Source organism: Halichoerus grypus, chromosome 2, assembly GCF_964656455.1.
Source record: "Halichoerus grypus chromosome 2, mHalGry1.hap1.1, whole genome shotgun sequence".
Lineage (NCBI taxonomy): Eukaryota > Metazoa > Chordata > Mammalia > Carnivora > Phocidae > Halichoerus > Halichoerus grypus.
Window position 1 is genome coordinate 73,516,273 of NC_135713.1, and position 25,310 is coordinate 73,541,582.

General features: G+C 36.1%; 1 protein-coding gene across 14 annotated transcripts in view; it reads right to left on the bottom strand.

Moving 5' to 3' along the window:
• Positions 1–25,310, bottom strand: part of PAM (peptidylglycine alpha-amidating monooxygenase) — a 281,035-nt gene that overhangs the window by 55,949 nt on the left and 199,776 nt on the right. For all 14 annotated transcript variants that reach the window (XM_078066997.1, XM_078066996.1, XM_078066994.1 and 11 more), the window contains exons 8-13: positions 9,944–9,992; positions 8,560–8,627; positions 7,418–7,498; positions 7,061–7,137; positions 6,620–6,723; positions 109–293 (exon numbers count right to left, since the gene is read on the bottom strand). In XM_078066997.1, the coding sequence (XP_077923123.1) occupies positions 109–293; positions 6,620–6,723; positions 7,061–7,137; positions 7,418–7,498; positions 8,560–8,627; positions 9,944–9,992 (564 nt within the window). The remainder of the gene's footprint in view (positions 1–108; positions 294–6,619; positions 6,724–7,060; positions 7,138–7,417; positions 7,499–8,559; positions 8,628–9,943; positions 9,993–25,310) is intronic.

A 25,310-nucleotide genomic window follows, 5' to 3' on the forward strand; every position in this document is an offset into this window, starting at 1 on the left:
TTGATAGAAGGTGGATGATTTTAAATATTAATTATATAGTCAAGTGAGACACACAAGAAAATATAAAATACAAAATCATATTTTACTTTAAATGAATACCAGTTTTACCTTTGTGATGTCCATGCATCATAACCATATCAGACTTCACAGGGATTGGAATATTGGCCTCTGGTGGTATGGTTCTGAACAGATCCGGAGCTACATTCTGGGTACAGGTCATGAAAGAAACTGCATGCTTGGCCTCCATGTAATACATAATGTATAGGTTGCACATTTCATCACTAGATGTGCCACTGCAAGCAAAAAAAAAGAAAAGAGAAGAAAAAGAAAGACATAACAAATCAGCCACTCACATAAAACGCATTCTTAATGCAAGAAAAATGCAACCAGTAAATCTGCCAAGCAATAGGTCCCGAGGTGGAAACATTGTGCATTTATTTTATAGCTTTCATTAAAACCCATCACAGTTTTCAGCATCAAAAGCACATTGTCAAAGGCATATTTCCACTTCATAATGGAGTATCCATTTGCAGTCACTCCAGAGATATCACCAAATACCACAGATGGAAATGGCATTTAAGTAGCAGCGACATACTTTCTTTCCTCCTCCAAATCCTTTTATGCTTTAGCCCTTCTTCTATTTCCTAGAACTTGCATATTGGGCAAAGTGCTTTCTTCATGGAAAAATCTTAATTATTTACTTAATAATGGTAAAATTTTGAACACTTTAACAGAAATATCATATATTATTTACAAGTCTTTAAAAATGGCTTTTGTCATTTAACACCAAGAGTCTAGGATCTTGTTTTTGGTAACTGCCTCCAGCCTCATGGTCAGATGAACCGAGAATCCTGTATTGATACTAAGACATCATAAATGTGCCCCTGATATCTGACTTGGCACCTTGGCTTCCTCAGCAGGGAAGTAAAGGGAGATATAAAGGAATGATACAAAATGACATCAGTCCTAACCTCCTCTAAAGGCTCAGACCTCAGTGGGGTAGTGCCGCACAGCTGAAAGACTCAATTGTTAAAAATAGATTTTCAAACAGTGGGATGGACATTTCTAAGATACAAGTTCCAAATAATACAAGGCAATGCCTAATAGTTTAACACATGTTTTGCTCTTCCTCAGTTCACATGGGCTATCATGTATTTCATCCTTTTCACTCTCATTAGGAGGGAATTATTTTGGCACACCTTCACAAGACTTTCATTTCCAAGGTAGTTCGCGCAAATGAATGTTTCCTTTTTGGTGTTCTGACAATTTTTAGCAAGCCTCTGCTAATAAAAAACAAGCTATGAAGTGGATTATTTGCTGTACAAAAATACCTCAGTGTTGATTTTTCCAGCAATGTCATGTGGCACTCACTTCCTCTCCATAGCAACAGTGATGACATCAGCAAAGGAAGGAAAAAAAAAAAAAAATTCCAAACAGGGATGGGGTTTCTGTAAGCTCTGAAAATGTAGAGCCCCTGAGAGACCACAGCAATAAATCCCTGTCACGGGAAGCTCTGTTCATGCTTTAAAAGTTATTTGGCTTCTCACTCTCTGAATCTAATACCTGTCAGTGTAATTGCCTCTCCTGTGAAATGCAAGCAAATAGTGAGGTGCAGTCCCAAACAAACACCTGTTCACTACACACGTCTTCCTGTGTCAAAACACCATTCCTAAGAATTTCATTTTATATCGTTGAAGTTGGTCAGAAAGCTGTGTGCTATAAAAGGAATAGCTGGTGCCCGAGTAATAAGCCAGAACCTCTCACCATATTGTCCACCCTACCCCCCATTCAAAATAAAGAAAAATGTGTACATCAAGAGACAGAGATGAGGGAAAAGGAATTTAAGATGTGGCTCTAGCTTAGAAGACCTTGACTCATGGTGCAGAGAGGGAAAGCAAAATAATCATGCAAACTTTTCCAATCAGTGAAAGGAAAAAAAAAATCAGTAAATCTATATAGTAATAAATGAAACTTGCAACCAATCTGTGGACAGATCCTTCTACATTTTACCTGTTTGGGAACCTCATGCCCACATTCATCTCTAAACACGTGACTTTGTGAGAGAGTGTAATCAGCTCACCAAAATTCATTTAAGGTACTGATCCTATGATACAAAATTGAGCTGATCAAATAGCTTTAGAATCTTTGCTATCACAGGGGATCCGGGTGGCTCAGTGGGTTAAGTGTCTGCCTTCGGCTCAGGTCATGATCCCAGAGTCCTGGGATCGAGCCCCGCATTGAGCTCCCTGCTCAGTGGGGAGCCTGCTTCTCCCTCTCCCTCTGCTACTCCCCATGCTTGTGCTCTCTCTCCCCCTCTCTGTCAAATAAATAAATAAAATCTTTAATTAAAAAAAAAGAATCTTTGCTACCACAAAGAAAAATTCATTAAAGAGCTGAAGGAAAAGAAAAGAGTCAGACTTTATGCCTTTCCATTTATAACTGAACTTGTAGTTAAGGTAACTCTGAGTTCCTATCTGAACGAGAAACTATCACATCTTAAATGTGTCAGGACTCAAATCTTCCTTAGTATCAGCAAACCAGTTTGCCTATTTTATTCCACATCTGTCTTTCCTTCACTGAAAAAAAAGAAAATCTGACTTTAAATCAGACTGCTTTCTGTATTCCTAAGGGGGAATTTTGACACATTTACCCTTATTTTCCATAGAGGACAACACATGCAATTCAACTCTGTCAATCTAGTGATTATTAATGAGAAAGTATGGAGGGAGGCTGTGTTCACACGTGTGCCCTGGCTCCGCTGAATGACCCTTTCAGCCTTTCCTAACGCCAGTGTGATTCCCTAAATGATGCCTGCTGGCATCACTTATATTCCAAAATTACAGTGGTGCATTTCTTTCATTTTCATGCAAAATAAAGTGCTTATGTGATAACTACTTTTTTATATCACCTCGCTCTAAATCTGACAAGCTGTGATGAGCCTGAAAATAGTTAAGCCCTCAATAAGTATTTGTTGAAGGGAGGAAGAATGAATAATCTCTCTTAATAAATGTTTACAACTTGTATGGCATAACCTGTTACCCGCTAATATATTGTACTGCTGAGTCAGGTTAATTTTATGAACTCGGTCTATGGCCTTCCAGAAAAATATTTATATCTATCTGTTGATCTATCTACCTATTTATCATCTATCTATGTTCTAAGAGGGTTTTAATAAAATATATTATTTCCTATTATAAAGATACATAATAGAGATTTAAGAAAGTCTCAAATATTCTGAAATGTACCATTTAAAAAACCAAAATCTTGTCCTACACTATGATTGTGTTTCAGACAATGATACTCCCTCCACTTGGATGATTCCCTCATCCCTAGGCCCCTTACACCCAACAGATGCTGGACTTACAAAAACAAAACAAAACAAAACAAAAAACAATGATGGGAAGTACTAATTTTGGAAAGAAATATCAACACTTTAAAGAAGTTAGTTCTCAAAACTTTGAATTGTTTCTTCAGAGGTTTCATGGTGCTTTTAAATTTATACATTAAGGAGTTTCTGACCATGTAACTTTATCCTTGCATATAATACACTTCAAAATGTTGATTAAAGTGCTGTGTTTGGTATCTGTGAATATTAATTAGACATTCTCATATGTACATTAAATAACTGGTTCCAAAGGAAAAATATGACCCACAAAATTGACCAAATATGTAAATATTATCTACCAATTCTCAAAAGTTAATTTAAAATGTTAGCAAATTAGCTGACTTAATTAGCTTAATTGGCTGACTTAATAAAATTCTTTTTTTGTTTGTTTAAACTTGACTAAACATTTGAAATGAATTTAGAGAAGTGTCATATTGAATATAAAATATGTAATGCAGTCAGGCACAAAATACTGCTTCTACGTTGACTTAGTTGGTACTATGTTCTCAGTACATACACTGGTGCAACTTTGTCTAAGACATATTATTCATATTTACTATTTTAAAAGAAATTTAATATTTCTTAAATATTAATTTATTAATCTTAATAATATTGTTAATTATTTCTTAAAAATATTACCATTTGGTAAATTTCTTAATATGTCTTGTCTTAAATCCACTTACTCTTTAATGGTTGTATTTTGCGGTGCGTCTCTGCTAGGAAAAAATTAGTCCCTCTTTTTAAAAGGGCTTTTTATTAGTTAACTACGATCGTTCCACCCAAGCAAAACTTTCTCCAGTCCTAAGATTGTTAGCTCAATACAGAGTTAAGTTCGGATTGGGTGGAAGAATTACTCAGCTGAACATCTTGGTAGGCCACTGATAGAATTTTCCTGTAAAACCTGGTTTCCAGGTGGCTGCAGAATAAGAAAGTTAACAGCTTGACGCCAGTAGTTCTCCCAGTGCATGGAGGGGCATCTGCTGGCCCCATACGACTTGCGGTAAGTGGTCTCATATCTGATTAGTCTTCATGCTCATGGTTCAAACCTGTGCCCAGGGGGAGTACATATTCATGTATGTTCATGTTGGAGCTTAGGCAGGAAGGGAGAAAAGGGAGAGGAGATTTACGGACTCATAAAATACTAGTTTTCTTTTTTACTGGTTCCCTGTGGAAGTGGTATCCTGTATTTTATAAAACAGGTGCATTGATGCTATTACCTCTCTAAAACTAAAATGCAGAGTAAGTGATGCAGGAATACTATGCATTATTAGGAGAATTTTTATTCATATTTAAATTTCATTCAAACCTATCTTATTAGTTTATCATTCCACTGGAAAAAAAAATGCTACCTTCATATAAATTAAATATTCAGAATATGGAATCATCCAATAACTTAACTTCTTGTAATTTCTTTCTATTTCATTTGTATTTCAAGATGGCATTCCCTTAGCCCACATGAGATTTACAAAAAGATAGATTTGTACAGTCATTTTAAGGTATTATTTTAAAGAGAAATGCACATTTGTTAAAAGACTGAATTATTCCAGACTCCTGAAACTGAAAGAGGTTTCCTGAGATTACTTGGGTCTCTCATCCTGGCATTGCAGTAAGTCACTAATTTCTGTTCGATAACTGCCTCACAGAGGATACTCAAAGGATACAATCTGGCCAAAGTTACAAGCCCTTCTAAATTGTTAAAGGACTTTTAAGCAAAAAATTCTATTTATTCCACACTTGAACTTATACACTAATACACAGAATGTGTTGCAAAGGACTTTTTCCTACTTTGTTTACCTATTTCAGAGGCTATTAAAATAACCAATGGCACTTAAGTAAAGTTGTGGAGGGTCTACACTAATATAGAATGGAGAACAGCTGATCAATACCCTGTGACTCATATATTTAAAGGCTGGGTACCCGGCTGGCTCACTCAGTGGAGCATGCAACTCTTGATCTCGGGGTTGTGGGTTCGAGCCCCATGTGGGGTGCAGAGATCACTTTAAAATCTTTAAAATAATAATAATAATAACAATGAAGGCTGGTAAGAAGGAATGTCTGACTCCTTCAAATCTAATTTTGTCTACTTTGTCAAGCTTTTTCTTAGTTACCATTCATGCGACGGCATAATTTTATTGTTTTCCTCAAGTCTCTTTCCCGAACTTAAAATTTATCCAAAAGCAAAACTCTTGGAAGCTTCTTGTTTAATATAACTTGATATTTTTTTCTGTGTGTCCTATCTTTAGCCTTAAAATTGATGTTTATTAATACAACAACCCTTTAGAGTGACATAAAAAATCCTATTCCACTGTCTCAAATGCCTTTTTTTCTTTTACCTGCTTCAGCATCTTTTCCCTTTCCCCTGACAACCAACAGCTAGTGTTGTCATCATAAGAATCATCCTTCGTACATCTAATGCCTATTTTCAGATGCCTACTTTCTGTGACTTCTCTTTGATCAAAGATAAATGGTTTAAAACTCCAGCATCCAGGTGGCATCAGTAAATATTTTATAATCTAGTTTAACATGGAAAGAAGGCTCCTTGGTTCTTTTCTGACAACAAAACAAAACAAAACAAAACATGGTAAGAGACTTTATCTTTCATTTTTAATTTAGGCAAACCTATTTTGAAAGAATATTCATAGTGCTTTGAAAATTTTACTTAGGGTTATAAAATACACTTATTTCAAGGAGGCTCAATATTTTGAAAATTATTTAAAGTTCAATGTTCTCTTTTGGAAAAGTGCTGAATATTATCATTCCCACTTGGAAGACTAAACAACTGGAAAACAATGAATACACAGAAGTTTTAACAGGCAGGAAAAAATCACAGTTCTGAGTAATTAATGGACACCACCAAGTGTGGAAGCTATACATTTGCCTAAATTTGAACATAGGGCAAAAGGACACTTGAGGAAAAACTTTCATAATCAATTATATTTTTCTTTATTAAATGAGCCTGAGGAAGTAATATACACTCTTGTGGCATCTATAATATATAGAGATGTGATACTGAAGGTTTTGAATAAACAGGAGGAAAGGAAGTATAAAAAAATAAGCACATGTTCTGGAGTTTATCCTAATGAGTTCTAAAATGAGAAAATGCGATATACAGTTTGTTATAATTGTTCATGATAGTAAAAAAAAGTGCAATTCATTCACAAAGATAACTATCACCTATAATCATGCCTTGCCCCAATAAAATATTTTTAAATAGCGGAATTTGCAAAACCATACCCAATGTGCGTGGCGTCTGTCCTTCCCTCACCAGTGAATACACATCTTGCTGCCAATATGTCACCAAAACTAACATCTACTGGGTGTTCCACAGGGTAGAAAGCCTACCAAGAAGATAAACACAATGATTCATTAAAATTACCAATAAAATCCAGAACTACATACTTTCTTAATGTGAGGCTTGGCATACTCTGGGTAGAGAGGAAGAAGACGCAAACATACAGACACAAAATTCACCAGCATGTTTACAAATGTTAAGAGAAACCATCAAGTTGGAAGTTGTAAAAGGGAGGTTATACACAGCTTAGATAAATAATAAAGGTAGATTTGGAGATGTTAGGAATTTCTAGAGAAATTCACAAGGATTCTATGAGGGTTTCTAAGATTATTACCTGTTGGTTAATATTTTTTTGTCTCAGAATGAAACCAGTTTCTACATACCTGCGGCAGCTGGGGGCTCTGGCGTCCAATCAGTGTCCACTGTCCATTTCTTACTCTGTACCCACTGACTACCTTACCTGTAATGAACATAAATTATAATGATACAATATCATAAAGTATTAGAAAAATAAAAGGCATCATTTGCTTTCCTTTTTCAAAATAAAATTTGAATATTGTCAGAACCCCAAATGCTAGGTATTTTAATGAAAATAGTATGATGAAAAAACATACATTTTCAAGGTATTATGCAAAATCTTTCATTGAAACAGATTTAAGGTCAAATATAATTTACATTTATAGCGTTAGCAAGTGCCAAGGTAAATATTTATAATTTAACCTGTAGTTTAAAGTTCTTACCTAAATGGTGAGTGTGAACTCTATAGGCAAAGACATGCATTGGATACTTTTTGTAATGGCATGAAATGTCAGAATTCACCACTGTTAGAAATGAAAACACAGAAAAAAAGGTCACTCTCCAACTGGAAAATAACATTATTCTTGTCTAAAAGTATGTATAGGTTATTCACAAGATGCTAGGCATGGGGGTTTTCCTATCAAGTAAACATGCACTTAGGTATTCAGCAGGTGTTAAGGGCCTATTATGTACCAGCCAATGTCCTAAGATGAGTTAATAGCCTCTCGCCCTCACATTTAATTTCTTTAATAAACAAAATGACTAGAGCCAAAACAAGATACCCAGTCAGTGAAAACACAGGCTTCATTTGCTACTTTTATCATGAAAATTCATGCAGTTGAAAAAGCTTAACAATTGGCTGCATACACCTAAGGTAACTGCATTGACAATTCCTATTGAGAAGGAACCACTTCATTGACTTCTCTTTCCTTTCAGTTGAAAACACTGTAGCTCTTCAATAAATATGTCTTTGATAATAAGTGAACAGTAACAATGAGACCAAACTTGCTGATACCTTTATGAGATTCCCAGTAAAAACAAAGGAGTAATATTTAACAGAGCATTTTCATCAGATGATCAGATACACTGGTAAATAATATTACACTTATTCCAATAGCTTTTGTAAGTTTAGGAGAATCAGCTATTATTATCCCCATTTTACAAATAGGGAATTAAGCTCAGTATATCTAACTTCAAAGACTGAGTTGGTCTTGGATTTGCCAGCCTCTTGATTTTGAACGTGATATTCTCTGCAGTAGTTTATGTCACTGTAGGTTATGAGGGTTGTCTTTGGCATCTGAAGGATGGGTGACTGATTTGTAACATACTCAAGATTTATTCTTTCATTTATATAACCTACTACCTACCCATGGGCCTCAATTCTTAGCATCTCAATAAAAGAATGGATGATAATAAACTACTGGCTTGGAATAATAGAGAAATCTATTTAAAATCTAAGGGTAATAAAGAATTGGTTTAGTTTGCAGAGATATAGGTCATTTCAAAATCTTATTAAAAAATATACTGTAAATCCATTCCTATAGATTAAGTAATGAGATGATGGTAAATACTAAAAGATAATTACCTTTCTCTCCCGGAGGAATAACAGTGTCAACAGACATCATAAGGTACATGCCAGCAATTAAAGGCTGTCTACAGGAAACAGTTAACATTTATATCAACTATTTGAAACATCAAAACAACGGCCTTAGAAAAATAAGATATACTTCAATACACTGATCTATAAAATATGATTCATGTGAAAATGGAAACAACATGGAAAAAGAGGTAGAATATATGTTTTTTCTTAAAATAACTTTATTTTCTTGGGCAAATAGCTAAAAACATTTTTTATAGTCTGGTGTATGTGGAAGGCAGTCTCTAAATGGCTCCTGTGACAGTTAATTGTCTTTGTCCACTTGGCGAGGGGATAGAGCCCAGTAGTTTGGTCAAACATTGGTCTAGATGTTGCTGTGAAGGTATTTTTTAGATGTGACCAACATTTAAATTATTGACTTTGAGTAAAGCAGATTACCATTCACAGTGTGGGTGGGTCTCTTAAGAGAAAAGACTTCCCAGGAAGAGGAAGGAATTCTGCCTCCAGACTGCATTGGACTCAAGATTCCACACTAACTCTTGCCAGAATTTCCAGCCTGCCTTGCAGATCACAGATTTGCCAGCCCCCACAACTGTGTATGCCAATTCCTTGAAGTAAATCTCTGTGTGTATGTGTGTGTGTGTGCACTCACTCGCGTGTGTGTGGACATTCTATTGGTTCAGCTTCTCTAGAGAATTCTGGCTAACACAGCTCTCAATAATTCCTAGCTCTGACATTCATGCTCTTGTCTAATCCTCTTCCCTTGGGCATGGGCTGGGCATAGTAACTAGACCTAGGGATTGGTTATTTCTAACAAACAGAATAAGGCAAAAGCAATTTCACTTTTTTTTTTTTCCCATAGGAGTCTGAGTATGATGATTTGTGGCAACTCTTTTCTTCACCTATCAGATTTCTGTATTATTCACTAACTTCTGACATCTGGCTACAACCAGGCTGTGGCTTCCATCTTGCCTGCCCTCTCTTGTTTTCTCTTGCTGGCTGTGATGGAAGCCAGCAGCCATATTGTGAGCTGCCCTGTTTCGAGTCCACAAGGCAAGAAATGAGTCCTCCAGCCAACAGCCAACAAGGAACTAATCCTGTCCATAGCTCTGTGAGTGATCTTGGAAGTGGCTCCACCCCAGCAGAGCCCCCAGATGGCTGAAACCCTGGCTGAGCCTTTGATTGCAGCCTTTGTGTGAGACCAGCCCCAGCCCCCAGCTAAGCTTGTGCCCAGAATACTTGTTGTTTCAAGCCACTAAGTTTAGGGTGATTTGTTATATAGCAATAGATAATGAACAGAGTGGATTTCCCACTTTTAAGTTGTCAAAGATCTTAAAGCTGTCACTCAGCTCAGGTAACTGGAAGTACTTACTGCAAGCGTGTGAGGTGTAAGGACACACCGGAACAGTCTTTGTGATTATCTGAAAATGCACACAGACAAAATACACATCTTAAATAGGAAAATGTGAAAAGCGGATTTCAAACGACTAACTTTTAAATGATTATAACTCAGTACTAAAAAAACCCCCCAAACTATGTTTTTGTTTGTATGGTGTTTTATAATTTACAGAGTATTTTCATATTCATGAATATATTTAATCTCCAATGCATCATGACAGCAACAACAAAACTATCATTTCAAGCAGTCTGTGGTTTTTTTCTCGACTCCTCAAACTGACAAGTTATCTGCTTTCCTGCAGTCATACTAGATACTAGTCGCAGCTCACAGAAGAAAGTTGTTGCTACTCTCTATGAATGATCTACATTGTTGAAACATCCAGAAAAGTTGATTAACTGAATGGTTTGTTCCATGTTGGCTCTGAACAACTAGCTTCTCTATTTTTCAAAAACGGAAGTAGTCCGTAATTTGAGCTTTCTAGATATGACCACGTTTAGCATCTGTAATGTCTTTGATATATGTATAGGAATCACCCTCTTTGGTTTCTAAGCCTTGCCCATTCCCACGTTCTAAATAGCAACCTGATGGTAATTTTCACCCCAACTTCAGTGGAAAGCCTCTGAGTATCTCTTGATTTTTGCCAAGGACACTTCAGAGACCTCTTACAAATCCTCTCCTTTATTCCTTTGCCTTCTGCAAGTAGAAAGAAGGTAAACATTTAAATTACCCATCCAAATTTTTATCTCTGTTGAACTTGCTGATTTGTCACCACAGAGACCATGAATAGTAACTCATACTTACTCATTCCTTCTATTTCTGTGTATGCTAAATTCTTTCCACTTCGCACTTCATTCTAAGTTTTATAAAACATTATATCTCAATTTTGAGAGTTTATTTTAATATAAATAACTAGTGTGTGCAAGATTAACAGATTTATACTTGAAATTAAAAAGTGAAGTGTGATAATAAATAACAGCAGATGGAATAGTTTTAAGGAAATTTCTTCCTTTCAGCTCTAATTCTTACGAGAAAAACAAAGGTAGTTTCATACAGTAATATAAAATAACAGGTAACCTAAGTAACAAGATACACATTTTGATTTACCAGAGATAAAATTTAGAAAGTATAACAAGTCATACTTAATACTTTGGCAATAAAACACAAAGGAAATTTCTCCATTTACTATTAAGCTTGATTTTAACAATGATAGTACAGAAATAAATGGAATGATAAACATTTTATATTTAATCAGGTTGTTTTTTGTCACTTTACAAAGGGATTTCTACCCAATATCCTAAATCAAATTCCAGTGTGGTGCTATTTTCATAATAATTTCAAGTGAGTTGGGGCACCTGAGTGGCACAGTTGGTTAAGTGTCTGACTCTTGGTTTTGGCTCAGTTCGTGATCTCAGGGTTGTCATCGCAGGATCATGATCTCAGAGTCATGAGATCGAGCCCCACCTCTGAGTCCACACTCAGTGCTGGGCAATCAGCGTGGACGTGGAGTCTGCTTGAGATTCTCTCTCCCTCTGCCCCTTCCGCTGGTGCGTGCACTCTCTCTCTCAAATAAATAAATAAATCTTTAAAAAAAATACCTCAAGGGAGTTTTAAAGAGATGAGGAGAAAATAAGAATCATAATAAATAACAACACAGGTTTATTTTAATTTTTGTCTATGCTTTTATTAAATATAGAAAGGATAATTATTATTTTTTAATTTATTAAAAAATTATTTTTTTAAGGATTTTATTTATTTATTTGTCAGAGAGAGAAAGCATAAGTGGGGGGGTGGGTGGCAGGTAGAGGGAGAAGCAGGCTCCCTGCTGAACAAAGAGCCCCATGTGGGATTCAATCCCAGGATTCTGGGATCATGACCTGAGCTGAAAGGAGACACTTAATTGACTGAGCCACTCAGGCGTCCCCCCAAAATTATTATTATTATTTTTATTTATATTTATTTATTTGACAGAGAGAGACACAGCGAGAGAGGGAACACAAGCAGGGGGAGTGGGAGAGGGAGAAGCAGGCTTCCCACTGAGCAGGGAGCCCGATGTGGGGCTTGATCCCAGGACCTTGGGATCATGACCTGAGCTGAAGGCAGACACTTAACGACTGAGCCACCCAGGCACCCCCCCAAAAAATTATTTTTAAGAATGACGTTTTCTAAGTGTACTGTATGAGATTTCGTAAATATACCTAGTCTGTACTACTTTCAAAATGATTAGCCAATGAATTATGTAAATATCTATACTGATCAAAAGAGAATGGTTTAAAGTATGCCAAATGAATTCTAAACTCCAGAGACTCACTTATTTAGCTTAGTCAGTTTTAGAAAACTTTTCTCATGTGTATGAAAAAATCGTATCTATCTTATAAGGTTATTTTGAGAAATGGTAATCATCCATTCATTCAGTTCATATTTATTGAGCAATTGCTATATTTAGACACTATTCTATACACTGGGGATATAGTGAAAAACAATATACTCAAGTCTCTTGTTCTCATGGTAGGAGAAATGAGGTAGGAGAGATAGGGAAAAACAAAACACTGAATATATAAACAAGATAATGTCATACAGTAAACTTAGCAGGATAATGTGATAGTGGGTAGCCATTTTATTGAAAGTGGTCCCAGAAGGATGCAGTGGCCATGAGGCTGGAGATTTTGTACACCATGCAGAGTGTGTTAAGAGTTTGGGTTTTATTCTGTCTGAAAGAAGCCATTGGAAGATTTTAAGCAAAGTGACAGGATTATATAAGGTGTTCACCTAGCACAGTACTCGGCACTGACAGATTACTAATTACTGAATGTTAGGCTTTGTAATCTTTTATCTTAATTCACAATAAACCAGGAGAGAGTTTTTCCCCCATACAATGTCCATCCAAGCAAAAGGGCCAATGTGCAATGAGAATTGCTTCTTGGTTTTACATTACGTCTTTGCATTGAAAGAACAAAGTGAATCACATTTTGATATCCAACTTGGCTAATATTCTTAACCATGACTTTAAAAAAAAAATAAACGGGAATAATTAATAAATAAATTAACACGTTTCCAGAATTATTAAAGAAATTTATCATAAAAGATGAACTGTCACCAAATTAAGAGTAGCAGGAATGTTACTAATAGTAACATTCCAGCTATTGCCAGGGACAGTGAATCTTCCCATCAGACAATGTTCTCGATGAGAACTGTCTCAATTGAGTGGCTTTCTACTCCGACTAAAGCTCAAAAATAGGTCAGAAACTTATGTATGTTAGTATATATGTCAAATTTTAATTTGAAGACTTTTTTTTAAAGATTTTATTTGTCAGAGAGAGCAAGAGAGAAAGAGAGAGAGAGATACAGAGCACAAGTGGGGGGGAGGGGCGGCAGGCAGAGGGAGAAGCAGACTGCCGGCTGAGCAGGGAGCCTGATGCGGGACTCAATCCCAGGACCCTGGGATCATGACCTGAGCTGAAGGCAGATGCTTAACCGACTGAGCCACCCGGGCGCCCCTCGAAAACTTTTTTTAATAACCACACTTAGCAAAGTTCTCTCCAAATTAAATAATAGCCATTGCTATGTAATTGTTGTCTATTTGCTTCACTCTAGAGTTTTAAAAGTGAGTCACAGTCTCACCACTCACTCTGCTGTAAAGACATACTACAGATTTTCTTTTGATCCCATGTTTATCAACTACATGCTATATCCTGTAAAAAAGTCAAGGATACAACACAATAATAGCAAAACCACTAAAAACTCATTATGGGTTTTTATATGAGATGGTCAACACATTCTGGAAGAAAATACACTGAACTTCTGACTTATATATTATAATGACTTTAGGAAACACTGAATTTTAGAGACTTTAGAGTTTTCTTCTTATATAATGTAAATCTTACACGGGTAGAGGGTTAGTGAATATACATACAAGAATCCAAAGTAAAAATCATGTCTGTTTTGTAAAAAGCTCAAGAAATAAAAATATATAGAATGGAAATTAGTTACAAGATCACTTAAAAACAACAGTAGATAGAATTTCTGCATCACTGCTGAAGGAATTTGTTTACATCAAATTTATCTGGTCGATCTGATCCACTGAATCAGCAAGAAACGAGGCATTTCTAAAAACTATGCTGTGTGCGTGCGAGGGTATGTGTGTAAGCATGTAGCTATTATGCTTTAAATTATGGATAACGCTTCAGATTATCATCATTATTTAATCATGGGATAATTCTGTGTGACTTTAAGAAATTCTGTTAGTAATGGATAAACACACACTTTAACAATGATATTTTAAATTGAACACAATTCTAAAAGTTATTTCCAAGTAAAGACAATACTTATAAAGCGTATTTATATGCATTTTAGACATTAGAGTCAATTGCTCCACATATATTATTTCAAAGTCAAATTTTATTATTATAAATGATTGTGATCTCTTCTAGTACTACTTTCCACAGTTTGACCTGAAGAGCCCATGTGCTTGTGTATATACACAGTGAAAAGCCCCAGGGGGAGCAACTTGAACTCCCTCAAACAAGGTGGTCCGGGGGCCTGGAGTGCTCCTGGATCCACTGCTATTCCTATAGCAGGTAGCTTTGGAGAGAAGCCTGTTTCAGCCTAGTGTCTGGTGTGAAGATTATGACCTTCTAACTCCCAATGTGATCCTTGCCACAGTGATGCATTATTATTTCCATAACCTCTATTCTGATCTTACTTCTGGTGAACTGAGAAACTTCTGCTAGTTTTGCATATTTTACTGATGATTTTCAGTGTGCTCTGACTTTGTCTGCCCTTCTACTGTAACACAGTGCTTCAAACCACAAAATACGAAGCCTCATAAGAATTAATTCATTTCAATTCACTAGGCTGTATATGAAATCTGTCTCTAGCATGCATCATCATAAAAATGGATTGACAACTTAGAAGGTTTATTATCATTAAAAACATACATCAGTGCCTCTGCTAATATTTTACTATATAAAACACACAAAAAAATGAAATCAGGGCTGAGATACTTAAGAAATGTATAGAAAATGAACTCAGAATATCAAAATCATAAGCTAGCTGAAAAAGCTGGTCGGAAAGGCTGATTCTCTGACTAGAATGAAAGTAAACAGGGGAGAGGAGAGGAGAGGAAATAGATGGAAAGGTTAACATAGGGCAGAAGACCAGAGAAATGGAATTCCATAGCTAAAAAATAGATGGGAATGGTAATAAGTCAAATAGCTAAAATGGCCTGAAATTTTAGGATTGAATTTGTCTGCAAGAAAGGTAGAATAGGAAATGGACTCTTTCCCCAATTTATATTTCCATATAAATATTGTGTGTTTGTACATGTCCATTGTAAGATTTGTTGGGTGGAAAGTTTGAAATTAATCTGTGTATTTTAATCACACAGTTACTTGACCCTAGTACCTTATAAGATCATCATCAGTTTCAGCTAGGTGCTCACTGAGTTCCTTAGCCTAAAATGAGTAGGATCTGGAAGGTTATCAATTTTAATATTTGGTAGATTAGTACTTGTGAACAATATTGATACCACTAAGAAACCAGTCTATAAATGAGATAATCTATATAAAGAATGTAGCACTCTAAATGGAGCATAGTAAAAATCTAATACATATTAGTTATTATTATCATTATTCTTTTTATTGGTAGATTCCAAAAATCTTCAACACATGAATATTTTCTTTTAAGAAATATATATTCTATTGGGACTCCATCAAGATAAAAAGCTTTTGCACAGCAAAAGAAACAGTCAACAAAATCAAAAGACAACCGACAGAAGATATTTGCAAATGACATATCAGATAAAGGGCTAGTATCCAAAATCTATATAGAACTTATCAAGCTTAACACCCAAAGAACAAGTAATCCAATCAAGAAATGCGCAGAAGACATGAACAGACATTTCTGCAAAGAAGACATCCAAATGGCCAACAGACACATGAGAAAGTGCTCAACATCACTTGGCATCAGGGAAATACAAATCAAAACCTCAATGAGACGCCACCTCACACCAGTCAGAATGGCTAAAATGAACAAGTCAGGAAACGACAGATGTTGGCAAGGATGCGGAGAAAGGGGAACCCTCCTACACTGCTGGTGGGAATGCAAGCTGGTGCAGCCACTCTGGAAAACAGTATGGAGGTTCCTCAAAAAGTTGAAAATAGAGTTACCTACGACCCAGCAATTGCACTACTGGGTATTCACCACAAAGATACAAATGTAGTGATCCGAAGGGGCACCTGTACCCCAATGTTTATAGCAGCAGTGTCTATAACAGCCAAACTATGGAAAGAGTCTCAATGTCCATCAACGGATGAATGGATAAAGAAGATGTGGTGTGTGTACACACACACACACACACACACACACGTGCACAAACACACACAGGCACACACACAGTGGAATATTATGCAGCCATCAAAAAATGAAATCTTGCCACTTGCAATGACGTGGATGGAACTAGAGGGTGTTATGCTAAGCGAGATAAGTCAATCAGAGAAAGACAAGTATCATATGATCTCACGGATATGAGGAATTTGAGAAACAAGACAGAGGATCATAGGGGAAGGGAGGGAAAAATGAAACAAGATGAAACCAGAGAGGGAGACAAACCATAAGAGACTCTTAATCTCAGCAAACAAACTGAGGGTTGCTGAAGAGGAGGGGGGTGGGAGGGATGGGGTGGCTGGGTGATGGACATTGGGGAGGGTATGTACTATGGTGAGCGTTGTGAATTGTGTAAGACTGATGAATCACAGACCTGTACCCTGAAACAAATAATACATTATATGTTAATAAAAAAATGATAACATAAAAAAAGAAATGTATCTTTATAGTCATAGGTATGGAATTTCTTTAATTGAAGAAACTGAAACACAGAATGTCTTCAAATAATTACACAGGGATAGAAGAAAAGGGGAAAGGAATATGGGAATATTAAATAGTAAAGAGGTGGTGAAAAAAAGGAATTAGAATTGAAATGGTATTTTAAAAATACCGCACAGAATAGGGATACTCTCAAAGTGGGAATAGAAATACTGATTCAGAAGGGTCTGTACTGGGTAGGTACAGAACAGAGTCATCAGTGAAATACAGAAGTATTAGTAAGACATAAGTATCAAGGTCTGGCTAAAAGAAGTTTTTGGATTGGGTACCACAGGACCATGAAAAAGTTGAGAATGCATTGTTTTAAGGTCCCTCCACAACTTTTAGTAATAAAGCTCCCTTGACCAGACCCAAGACAACTTGCTTCTTTCTGAGGTCTAGACTAGAGGTCAGTTCAACAGGATCCTATGTTTGTAGAAAAGAGAGCAAGGCCTTTTTATCCTGATACTGAAATTGTTTTTTTTTTTTAAAGATTTTATTTATTTATTTGACAGAGAGAGGCACAGAGAGAGAGGGAACACAAGCAGGGGGAGTGGGAAAGGGAGAAGCAGGCTTCCCACGGAGCAGGGAGCCCGATGTGGGACTCGATCCCAGGACCCTGGGATCACGACCTGAGCCGAATGCAGACGCTTAACAACTGAGCCACCCAGGCACCCTGAAATTGTTGTTTTAATCTACATTTATTCACTTATCCTGCACAACTGTCTTCATGCAAAAATCCTGATAGCTCTTCCTTCCAGCTAGCTTCATTTATCTTATTTTAGTTTTCTTATTCCAAGGTAAATCGTTCTCACCTTCATTGGACTGGGCTACAGGTTCACTCTTTCTCCAAGGTACAATGGTGAATACTTGACTCTTGGCTATTAATGTTTTGTACTTACTGAGGATTGAACCCAAGACATCCCTGTTAAAGAGATCTTTCATGATTGCTGTTCTCTTTTAGTAAGACATAATTACAGCCCTAATGGATTTCAAGATATGGAGATGAAACTTTATTCACTAGGTAGGTATCAGATGACACTGGGACTAATTTCATGATATGTCATTATATTCCATTATAATGTCACATGTATCTACTAGAAGCTTTTGTAATGGTGAAGACATTAACAATGGGAAAGTAAAAAGAATTATTTTTAAAAAGAGATATAAAGTAAGAAAGTCTAATAATGTCTTAGAATGTAATGTAGTACCAGTAGTTGAGTGGCAAGACTTCTAAAAGTAGTCTGATAATGGAAGAAACAAGTATTTCCAGACACTGGATGAGACTTGAAAATAGCATTCAATCAGAATCTAATCTTGAGCCAGATGAAAACTGGACAACCACTCCACAAGAGTCTCAAGCTTGCCTTTTTTGAGAAATTGCTCTCCTCTGCTGAGACAGAGATGTATAACCACAGCAAGGTATTTTATCAAATATATAGACTTAGAATTTCAGAATTGAAAAGGGGCCTGAAGATGATGGAGTTCAGTTCTTACACTTTATAGATACAGTGAAAAAGGCTATCGGGATTAAGGGCGTTGGCCAAAGTAATTCAGCTAACTGGGACACACCTGGGTATCAAAACTAATTCTCCTATGTTAATATTTAGTAAACATGACTTACTGTAAAGAAAAAGAGTTCTATTTCTTAAACACTTCCAAGGCATTTTATCTATGAAATATCCTAAAGCTAAGATAAAGGAATTAAGCAAGAATGGATAAGTAACCAGTGGTACTTAAGAACATCCACTTAAGAAGGAAATTCATTTCTCTTAATGGGAGGTGAATGCATGGGATATGAGGTTATCCATTCCAAACTATTTAGCTTGCTTTTCTAATAATAGCTTGTCGTTCCTGCTTGGATACATGGCTAAGTAGTAAAGTAACTATGTGGAATAATGCATGATAATAACCTATTAGATTGTAGGTCCTTAGAAGACTGTTGGTCTCTCCTAATCTTTCCCTCTAGAGATAGCCTTCTATACTTCATGAGCTCATCTTGTCCTGGTTGTTTCCTGCTTCAATAAAAAAACAGGTTAACCATCGATCCTGGGGGAACCATATGTATTGTTATAAATAAACTACATCCCATTAATTGGAAAAGTCCTTCAGAAAGACAGTCGTAGAGTGGATTTCAATTCACTGCACTCTCCTAGGAAAGTAAAGGATAAAGCATACCCATTATCTACTATTCCAACCACAGTTTTGGATAATGGATCCTTTCCTTATGGAAGTGCTGACAAAGCATGCCTGGAACCATTGGGAAGTCTTATGAAAAACAAAACAATAACATGTTTAATGATAAAAACATATTTCACAAAATTTGTAAGCAAGTAGTCAACTGTATCATACCCTTCCACCCTCTCAGAGTGTTCTGAACATAATAAGTTAAAGTCTACCTTCCTAACTTTCTCCCTGTCTTGAACAAACAAAAATGAATCAAGGAGATCATAGTACACACCAATAATTTTGCAATAATGTATGTACATAGATAATGTAATTGCATCTGAAGCTGGCTTGATCTTCACCTTATGGTTCTTTGTTCTAAATTAACAATATTAAGTTAATGGGACAGATGAGGTTTTGCTGAGATTACATCATGGCTCCCAAGGTGACCAAGAATGGGAGATTCCTTGGGGATTCATTTCTAAAGTCAGAAAAATTTTCATGTAGTCAAAATTACTTGGAAAATCCCTTAGGAGAGTGGAGAGTGCAGTCTCTTAATAGATTCAACACAGCCAGTTTCCTTCACATTGGAACAGATTGCTGTCAGTTTTGTCAGTTGGGCCACATTGTTAAAAAAAAAAAAAAAAGTTATTTCTATACAGTTGGACTGTGTAGTTATATAAAAAAGGTTATTTCTGTACATTTGAAATGCTGCAGCAGATGAGCTGGACTCAAGCACAGGAGGCAAAGAGTTGAGGGAACAGCGGACTGGCGTCTTGTGCTCGCTTTGGTTTTAATGAAACTAATACACAGCTCCTTTATTGTTGTTTTTTTTGTTTTTGTTTTTGTGGGTTTTTTTGGTACCACCTGTATTAAAATGCAGGTCTTAAAGTCACTTGACAGTACTCAGTAAAAAGATGATCCTCCAATTTAACCAGAAAATGTGTACCTGGAATTTCTATGTTAGAGTTTCTTCCAAACAAAATTCAAGTCACCAGATTTCCCCTAGAGAATTCACAGTTCCTTGACATCACAATCTCAGAATATCAGGACTCTCCAGTTACAGATACACTGATATAAAAAAATTTCTGCTCAAAAAGCACTAGCACCTTGAGTTGTCACAGCAAATGCGTATCTGCTTAGCAAATATCAGTGAAATAGGGGCACTGCTAATACAGACGCAACCTGCACAGAGGTTTTCCTGGAGGCTGCTGAAAGCTGGCTTAGCAGACAAGCTTCAGTGCTAAATAAACCAGCACTACCAAAAAAAAAAAAAAAAAAAAATCTTCAAAAAAGAATTCCTCTTGAAGCTGTCACTGCAGCGAGTTAGCCTCTTTTGATTTTGTATTCACTGCTATGGGACTAGAAATTACTAGCTTCCATTTGTCCTGTGGCAAGGAAGAGAAAATGCATTTATCCATCTTGCAAGAAGACGACTTTCACAAATGATGGCCTGTTCTGTTCCCAAAAGAGATCAAATGGAAGGCAGGCAGGCAGGCTCACCAATGTGCTTTTATAATCACTCTGTGCGTGGAGGATGTTACGGCATGACTAATGTCAGAGCACCTTCCTGCTTCCATCTTTTATGAATGCAAAAAAAAAAAAAAAAATCTATAGTAAAGCTTAGGATTTATACAATTCTCCTCTCAGAGTTATGAACCGGCTCCAGAATCATACTACTAAAGAAGTAAAATTAAAAGACAAAACCCAGCAATCCTAAGTAAATACAGTATTTTTTTTTTTTAATGGCAGTGAGTTTTTAAATTATTGATTGGTTCTTGAACTTTCTGCTGAACTATAATATACAGAAAAGTGCACAAATCAGAAGGTACAGCTTCAGGAATTCAAAAAAGCTAATATACCCTTGTAAACAACACCCAGGTCAAGAGGCAAAACCCTCCATTTGGGTCCCATTCCTGAGGCATTAAGTTTTAAATCTTTATGTTATGGATATGCTATATGCAAACATTTATTTGTCTTTCTGGAGTTCTCTTTTAGCTAAAACCAGGCACATTTAACTAGTTGTCCACTAGCTTCATGGGCTTTGGTTGGACTATTTTAAATATCACATCTGGTTACTAGGAAATATTTTTTCCCCTTTCTCTCAAGGAAAGTCCTTCAACTTTTTTTTTTTTTTTTTTTTACTGTATCTCTGTTTTTAATATATATTCATTTTCAAAAGGATAATCTAAATTTTCTTCTGCATTCTCCCAATTATTGTCTGTTCTCCCCACTGAGGGCTGAATGTACCTGCAAAAGTCTAGGAGCCACACAAAAAGTATTAGATAAAATAAATAATGGAATGAAAAGGGACTTTAAGATTTTTATTCAAAGATGCTGTTTTATTATTTTTTTAATTTTTAAAAAGATATTTATTTATTTGAGAGAAAGAGATAGCAAGAGAGAGCATGAGCAGGGGTCGGGGGAGAGGGAGAGGGAAAAGCAGACTCCCCACTGAGCAGGGATCCTGATGCAGGGCTGGAGCCTAGGACCCTGGGATCATGACCTAAGCCCAAGGCAGACACTTAACCGACTGAGCCACCCAGGCGTCTCAAAGTTACTGTTTTAAATTCAACTTGAAACATAAAGCTAAAATTGTTTCTCATATAAAATGCTCTATTATGAATTTTTGAATAATTTTGAGAGTATTTTTTTATGTATATAAAAGGTTAACCTTTCACTCCCTTTGGAATTCTCAACTCTTTTGTGCAACACATTCTCCCCCTTTTATTTAACTTAAACCTCTAACTGCTCATGAATGATAAACAAAAAGAGGCAACACTATCCTACTTTGTTTTGAAAATAGGAAGTTTATATTCTGCAAAAGCAGTAATTTAACTGCAGTATACGCCTTTGAAGCTCAATGTAAAATCAGCGGCTACATTTTCCACCCAACTGTCTTCATCAACTTAAAATACTATTGTGTATTGTGCGTGGTTCTTCAATGAAAAATCTGAAGTATCTAATTTACATATAATTATGCGTGGAGGTAGTCCGTTGTATTAATTAGGGAATACATTTAGAACATTATAGCTCATATATTTGATTTAGCATTAATTTTCAGTCATTCAATATGTTTATGTTGTGATGTGAATAAAGTAACATTTATAAAGCACTTGAGTTAAGAGGTGGTATGTAAGTGCTAAGTATCACCTCTACATTAATGAAAAAATACTGAAACCCTTTGGTGACCCAAATTATCTCCCAAAATTCCCTCAGTCCTTAAGCAAGTCTTTTTACTGTAAGATAAAGGGTTAGGGTAGAAGGGACTCTGGTTACTGACCAGATTTTATTCTCCTTTCAGTTATTTCTAGGTGATATATTACACTTAAGTTGGGGAAACAAGAATAAGAAAGACTTGCCAAAAAAATGGGGCTAGGCAAGTGTGGAGAGGAGAAATATTCCTACAGTAAGAAAAACTCTTGAAAGTTTTCAAAGATAGAGAAAATAAGAATTAATAGATAATGAAAAGAAATGGAGAGCAGGAGGAAGGGTTTCCAAATTGGATGAAGAGGAGAGTAATGTTTCTGTTGGCATAAAGAGGGAGATTTGTAGTGTCTCTTCCAGGCCCTGGGTAGGCTGGATTATATTTTTCTAACAGAATATTTTGTAAATATCACTAAATATTATAATTGAATCATTTTCATCAAATGTTTTTTTGATCATGTATTTATTTAGGGTTATCTTACATTTTACAAGTAAGACAGTCAACTAACATACAAGAGAATTAATAGTAAATGGGAAATGGAAGGTGCAAATCTTAGCATACCTCTTTAAGAACTTCTATCATTTGCCAGAATTCCTAGAACACAGTAAACAAATATAAATGTGCTAAGGCAATGAAGGGGAGCAGTGAGGGACAGGGTGAGGGGCAGCTGGAATATGTATGAAACATGTGAAAAATGCCTTGAAGAGTGTCAGGGCCCTGAACTAGATGACACTGAAACTTAATTGCATCTTCTAATTTTTATGTGAGCCGATGCGCAAGTAACCTTATTCCTCCTCTTAATTTCTTTTGGTTAAATAATGGAATGTTATCTGCTATTAATTTAAAGGGAATTAATTAGTTGGGACTATGTAGCCATGACCAACTTCAAAAGAGGAGTTAATAATTATGAGTGATTACAAAAGCATGAGTTACAAAGGAATAAATGAAGGTAAAGTATAAGGTTTTCTTGAAAAACAACTAGAAAATAAATTCGAGATACAACAAACTAAATGGTATTAGGGAACATTTTTTTTTTTTCCTAAAAAAGACATCACTTAAACTAAATATTATATTGTTCAATGTTAAATTGCTTTAAAAAACACATTTCAGGGATAAAAAACATTCTGAATATATCCTTTAAAAAAGAAATAATACTGCAGTGCTTTATAGGTCTTCTCATAACCAAATGAATGAAAATGTAATTCCTGATACTTAATGGCCATATTTGGGTATTAAAATAAACAGGTGCCCCATGGAATGAATGAGATGAATAAGGATCATTAGTCTTCCATACTGAGGATGATTAACAAAGTTGAAATGCAGGAAGCTAGGTAATCAGGGAACTCACATTTGTGTGAAGAGAGTGGCAAGACCAAAAAAATACTGCAGATAATAGGCTTCTTTTGGATCATTTGAGAGGTACTGAATAGACCTAAAATCATTCCCATGACTCACATCAAACTGCTTGTGTATAATGAAGGGTAGACAAGAACATGAAGAACATCCGATTACAATTCTTCTGAAAGCAGTGGGATTATCAAGCAACCTGATTTAGAAATATCCCTGCTTGATAAGGGAAGTCGATTACTTCATACATCAGGATGAAAAGGTCTAAATGAGATGAGGTAAGCGACTCCATCTTTATACATATTTATTCTGCTGTGCATGATTGAGTTCATTCCTCCTGGTTCCTAGTGGTTCAAAAGACTGTTTAGAAACACTGACTCCATTATTTGTTTTACATAGTCAGGACATGAACTTTGGCTTATATACAAACTAGAAATCCAATGCAAATTAAATTTTTTTGGTTTTTAATAGCATTGGACTAGTAGCTCTATCACCTTAGGCAAATCACTTAACCTTTCTGAACATCGATCCCCATTTCTGTAAAATGGAGGGGTTGGGCTGGATGAGCCCTCCCGGCACACTGTTCTTACCTCATCATCCTGAAGACTCAAGTCTCTGGGGTTAAAAACAAGCACTTTAAAAACACCTTAGTATACAACACATAAGGTCTCTGGTTTTTACTCCTTTCTTCTCAGAAGAAAAGGAAGTTATGGTTTTCTTTTCAACAATGCCTTCTCAGTCATATTTCCATCTCTTCTCTTTATGTTCAAAGGTCTAATAGGCTACAGAATTTTGTGCAGGTGGAATGTTACCTGCTTGCCAATCATTTCTCTCTCAGAATTGCTCTCATGGTCTCTGCCTTTCTCTCACTTTTTAGTCCCTGTCGCTCCATACATTCCACTTAAAAATAAAAATGTAAAAAATGGGGGGGGGAATATAACTTATTTTTGCTCACCCTTCAAATAGGTTCATCTGAATTAAGTGTAAAGAAGGAACATTTGCAGACCTATATAAAGCAAGGGGGATATCCAAGAAAGTCATCTATTCATTGTAAATGGCTTCTACTATTGCAACTCTTTGAAATCCAAACACCAAATTTTATGAAAAAGTTAAGAATAAACTCTCCTTCAAATTTCTAAGTGAAATCAAGAAAGCGCTAGAATACCAGGCAGTAATTAAATGCAATTTTCCTCTTTCAAAGCTCCCCCTTTCTTAAGAGAATTGAGATTTAATTATACTTATTTTGGTAAGTGCAAATTATTCTGCTCATGTCCCAAGCCCCAGGAGATTGCCCTGACACACACGTAGTACAGGGGGAACAAAAAATGCAGAAGTCACTTCAATTCTTACTAGGACAATCTGAGCTTCTGGTTTTTTTTTGGTTTTTTTTTGTTTTTTTTTAAGATTTTTGATTATTTATTTGACAGAGAGAGACACAGCGAAAGAGAGAACACAAGCAAGGGGAATGGCAGAGGGAGAAGCAGGCTTCCCGCAGAGCGGGGAGCCCGATGCAGGGCTCGATCCCGGGACCCTGGGATCAGGACCTGAGCCGAAGGCAGACGCTTAACAACTGAGCCACCCAGGAGCCACCTGAGCCTCTGTTTTTAAACTTTAGTTTGCATCAAAATCAACTGGGCAGCTCATTAAAATTCCAGAATTCTGGGCTCACTGGTACTGGTAACATATTGTCTCTGGGGAAAAATATGCTTGTGTGTGTATATATGAATTTATTATAGTTTTTGTTAATATAAATGATGTGTA